Raw genomic sequence first — 5,222 nt, 5'->3', positions numbered from 1 at the left:
CATTCAACATTAGTTTTTACAATCAAAATTTTCTGAAACTTACATCATAACAAAAAAATAAAATAAACATTTTGCATATGCAGTGAATAATTGAACAGTAATACGAAATGTGTCCCGTTATTATTTGTGATATGTTATCTCACTATATAAACCTCAAAACACATTTATGAATAAGCACATTTGTGACGCGACAGAAAATAGGTCGCATCTCAACAAAGTACCACATAAGCAGTTACCTCTGAAATTAAACCTCAACCCCCTGCAGCAGCAAATAAAACTGACAGGATCTATTATTCTCCCCCGGGCAAATTATTGTTATTATTTTATTTTGTTTTCTTACATTGTAATGTTATCTGTGAAAATAGGACAAACAAACATTTAAGGAACAAATATTCTACGTGCAATATTGAAATTAAAACAACATATTTTTCATAATAATAAAAATAATAATAATAATAATAATAATAATAATAATAATAATAATAATTCTATCAAATACATAATAATGATAACGAATTTTTGCGCCAACACTATTTGCAAATCGAATATAATTTATATTTTTGTTTAAAAAAAAAACGCATATACACAAACAAACCACAAACAATTACCGGTAAATCTAACAATTTGGAGTAAAATTAAAACAAAATTAAAACGATGCCATGCATTTTTTTTTTTAATCCTATGAGAAGATTAACATTGTTGTAAACCTGTGATGCCAAACCTGCATGGCGCGGGGACATTTGAGAGAAGATGAAGTATTTCTTGCAAGTAATAAAAAGCAAAGTAAAGGGGGGGAAAAGAAGCCCGTTGCCTGAATTATGAGTGGGCTTTGGTGATGCTGAGAGGGCCGCATGCTGCTCTTCTCTGACGCCCCAGAGGAGGCATCATCAGAGCTGATATATGGCTCAGCTCGACTTTACCTTTACAAAAGAAAGAATCATCCAGCTTTGGTCGGCGGGGGGGAAAAAAAAACATCCTTGTGACTGACTAACTGCGGCAACTAAAACAAACCTGTGTCCACTCGTCGAATAATCCAACCTCTCTAAAATGAAAGAACACAAAGTGACGCCTGCTGAAAGTGAACTTTTATGCGTAAAAAGGCTTAAATAGGCTACGGATTGTGATTTCTCTCCCTCTCTCTATAGCCTACCCCTCACTCACTCCCTCCTTCTTCATCCCCCCTACCTCCCCCCTCATTGACTCCACAAAGCTATTCTCGTAAGTCACCACACGACTAAATTAGACCAAAGATGATATGAGTACAACGCATGATAATTCCGCCGGGCTCCTCCTCCTTCCAGCCATGCATCCTAATTAATGGGACACCCCCCCCCAGTCGCAAAAAGCTCCGCGCTGGACTGCAACATAGTCAAAGAGTGAAAGGGAAGAGGGCGAAAGTGCCACTGGAAATAATTGATTAGCTAGCAGTCAATGATAACTTGTTAGTAATCGTCAAGTGTTTGGAGCTCGCCATTTTCACGGAGGCTTCTCGCTGCAGCGGACTCCGGAGGAACACTTTGAAGGCATCCCGTTTTGGAATAAGATTGTCCACCTCCAGTCTTCCTCTGTTATGTGACTTTTGCCACCCGTCTCCCCGCTGAATAGCCTCTCTCGTTTTAAGAACCGAGTCCCCCCCCACCCCGACATCCAACTCACCACCAATGATGACATCCAAAGAAGTGGCCAAATGTGATGCGGGGGAAAACAGGAGGCGAAGCCCGCTGGACCACTTGCCGCCCCCCGCCAACTCCAACAAGCCGCTGACCCCCTTCAGCATCGAGGACATCCTCAACAAGCCGTCGGTGAAGCGAAGTTACACCATTTGCGGCACGGCGCATCTCATCTCGTCGTCCGAGAAGCACCGAACCTCCAGCCTGCCTCTGGCCAGCCGGGCTCTGCTCACCCAAACGTCGCCGCTGTGCGCCCTGGAAGAGCTGGCCAGCAAAACATTTAAGGGGCTGGAAGTCAGCGTGCTACAGGCGGCAGAAGGTATTTACGACTGAAACCCTCTGCGTTAAAAAATAACCCAATTTTGGTTTATAAAATAATAATAATAATAATAATAATAATAATAATAATAATAATAATAATAATAATAATAATAATAATAATAATAATAATAAAAAATTGGACTGCAACTGTGTTATTTATTTATTTATTTATTTATTTATTTATTTATTTATTTATTATTTCGTGCAAATAATAATAATAATAATAATAATAATAATAATAATAATAATAATAATAATAATAATAATAATACAAGTATATTTGTTTTAATTTTTATTATTTTTACTGTTATTATTATTTTGTTTTTGTTTTTTTTATTTTTTTATTTTTTACAAAACCCAATAATAAGCAACCCAAAGTTTAGTCAAATTGACTAAGTAACGCGTCAGACCAATTTTTGGACAAAAATTGGTTTCTTGACCTAGCAGTTTTTAAAAAGTATATGATATATAATAATCTGCAGCTCTGGAAATAATATTAAGATGCACCTGCAAATTCGATGCTAACAAGTTTAATTGCTTTTGAATTATTTTTATTTTTATTTTTTTTTATCGCTTATTCTATGTCTCTTTTTTTCCCCCTCACAACTCATATATCTGGATTTGGGCCTTACTTGCAACATAGATTAACTATACACTCATCGGTCACAGCACCTGATGTAACGGATTTGTTTTGATTGGTAACTACTGATATGTATAGGATTATAGTCGAACAATTGTAGTTGTATTATGTCATTATTTAGCAGTCAAGAAAACGTCACGTGAGCTCCAGGATATGAAAGACTGTAAACTGCAATAATTGCTAAATAAGACGAATGTGCAGGTGGTCATGATGTTGCACATTAAGGCCTATTGTGATGTCAAACATCTCCCTTTTTTCCCCAAATGAGGCTTTTTTTTTTATATTTATTTATTTATTTATTTATTTATTTATTTATTTATTTATTTATCCAGGTCGGGACGGCATGACCCTATTCGGCCAACGAACCACCCCGAAGAAGCGCCGGAAGTCCCGCACGGCCTTCACCAACCATCAAATCTACGAGCTGGAGAAGCGCTTCCTGTACCAGAAGTACTTGTCCCCGGCCGACCGGGACCAGATCGCCCAGCAGCTCGGCCTGACCAACGCGCAGGTCATCACGTGGTTTCAGAACCGCCGGGCCAAGCTAAAGCGGGACCTGGAGGAGATGAAGGCGGACGTAGAGTCGGCGAAAGCCGTCGGCCAGGTGCCCTTGGACAAGCTAGCCAAGCTGGCCGACCTGGAGAAATGCGCCAACGGCACGCTGGGCCATCCGCGAGTCGAGTCCCCCACTCGGGGGGGACAGCAGGAGCACGATCTGGGCCAGAAGCTGACGAGGTCCCCGCTGTCGCCATTCTCAGACCACACAACGAGCAAAGAGTGCTCGGAGGACGAGGACGTGGAGATTGACGTGGATGACTGATTGGCCGGCGTGGCGAGAAGCCAAAAACCGATTCATCAAGGGAAAAAAAAAGAATAAAAGACGATGGACACAAACGCCGTCGAGGACTTACTTGTATAACTTACTGCTTATATTGTGTACCACTTTTCTGAACATGTACCAAAATGTAATTATACTTTTGTATGGGCACACATAAGCATGAATACACAACGAGAAAATAATATGCAGTGGTAATTCACAATGTAACAAAACAGTCTTTGCAATCAAAGCAATATGGTCAAAAATGACACGTGTAACTTATTATTATTATCATCATTATTATTATTGTCATTGTTATTTTTCAACACAAACACGCGCGCGCACACGCACACACCTGTTCGTTACTTTTCAAAGGGCCTCACCCAATTATGTTTTGCATGCAAATGCATGATTTGATTTGTGATTACTGTTCTATTTATTTTTACGTTTGTTTCCCCCGTTTGTTTGTGTTTAATTTAAATGTTTTGTGTTTGATTAAGTGCAGGCTCCCCTCCTCTTTTCATCTTGTGCCGCAGTGCATGAATATTGGGATTTTTTTTTTTTTTTACCCCCATGATGAATACATTTTATTTGATGGCGATAAAACGACTTTTTATTGCGGTGATTTTTAAGGCTTTTTTTTTTTTTTAGATTAATTTGTTTGCATATGGTTTATGATTTGAACACCTGTAAGTGCCTTTCTAAAAATCAGGATTTGAAAACCAATTAATGCACAGACTCCAATGTATATAGGCAACAATGGGAATAAAAATGGCTTTTTTTCCTGAATATTTTATTTATGTTGTAATTCTTAACTAAACATTTTTACTTTCTCGAATGGTGACTATAAAACTCAAGCTATAGACACACCGCTTGGGCGCGTAAAGCCATCAAACGCGTCTATTTAAACGTATTATACTGCACTATTTAATCCCTTTGTGTCCTTTTCTACGAGGATGCTCTAAACATATTGTGGCTCGGTCTCTCCTATGTCCTTTCATGTCTTAAATGCGTATCGTGGCTTCTTGACCCGAAGACGTGTTTCTCCATTCGGGCCAAAAATTTATGTGAGAATCACAAATCTGGCCCCGGCAAATAAAGACGAGGATGCCACGAAAACACAAAGTTTTGGCCCACTTTCTGCCGGCCTTTGGGGGTCTTTTTTTGTTCTGCGGGCCCGGGCCGTAATTTTGAGCGTAAAGCATGTAAAGTGGGGACAAATGAGCAGCGTTCCCCGATGGGCCGAGCCACAAAGGCGCAGGGCCGCCCCCCGCTGCCCGGCAATACTGAGACAAGTGTGTCCCACCGCACAAAAAGGACGCAAACGTTTGGAGGCCATATGGTTTTGTAAATTTCCTCACAATTTCAGACAATTTGATGGATTGAGTTAACCCTCCTTTTAAACAGTTGAAGTGAGTGCGAACAAAGGCCATAATGCCTACATAGACTCTCCCTTCACGAGGGCATCTGCGGCTATTAATGTCTGGCCCTTTTCTTTGCCTGCCGTTTTGAACAAGTCAATGAATTACAATGAAAGTGGCCTTTTTGTGGCTCGCTTGTCTTTCTCCGCTTTTGCTGCGGAATAATATGTTTGACTTCTGTCCAAGAAGGGATTCTAAACAAGAAATGGATTTTTTGAAAGTGCTTTTAATGTTAAGTAGGCAGCCCATAAAGAGTTGAGACTGTGGCATTGATGCCAAAGTCTGGTTAGGGAGCCTTTTGTTTGTTTTCTTCCTTTTGCTTCTTTATTCCTTTTGTCTTTAAGGGGTTTAAT

At 39.8% G+C, this 5,222-nt stretch overlaps 1 protein-coding gene across 1 annotated transcript; it reads left to right on the top strand.

The window, feature by feature from the left end:
- Positions 1 to 1,390: 1,390 nt before the first annotated feature.
- lbx1b (ladybird homeobox 1b) lies at positions 1,391 to 3,885 on the top strand. Its single transcript, XM_077524963.1, has 2 exons — positions 1,391 to 1,989; positions 2,964 to 3,885. The coding sequence occupies exons 1-2, from the start codon at positions 1,662 to 1,664 to the stop codon at positions 3,449 to 3,451; spliced, it is 816 nt and encodes a 271-aa protein (XP_077381089.1). The 5' UTR covers positions 1,391 to 1,661; the 3' UTR covers positions 3,452 to 3,885.
- Positions 3,886 to 5,222: the final 1,337 nt, after the last annotated feature.

The sequence above is a fragment of the Festucalex cinctus genome, chromosome 6, assembly GCF_051991245.1.
Source record: "Festucalex cinctus isolate MCC-2025b chromosome 6, RoL_Fcin_1.0, whole genome shotgun sequence".
Lineage (NCBI taxonomy): Eukaryota > Metazoa > Chordata > Actinopteri > Syngnathiformes > Syngnathidae > Festucalex > Festucalex cinctus.
This window is presented reverse-complemented; position numbering and strand designations above follow the sequence as displayed.

What these genes read in the sequence shown, in the direction of transcription:
- lbx1b (XM_077524963.1), top strand. Translation starts at nt 1,662, where the DNA reads ATGATGACATCCAAAGAAGTGGCCAAATGTGATGCGGGGGAAAACAGG. An exon ending in CGTGCTACAGGCGGCAGAAG is followed by an intron (nt 1,990 to 2,963) that starts GTATTTACGACT and finishes TTATTTATCCAG; the next exon opens with GTCGGGACGGCATGACCCTA.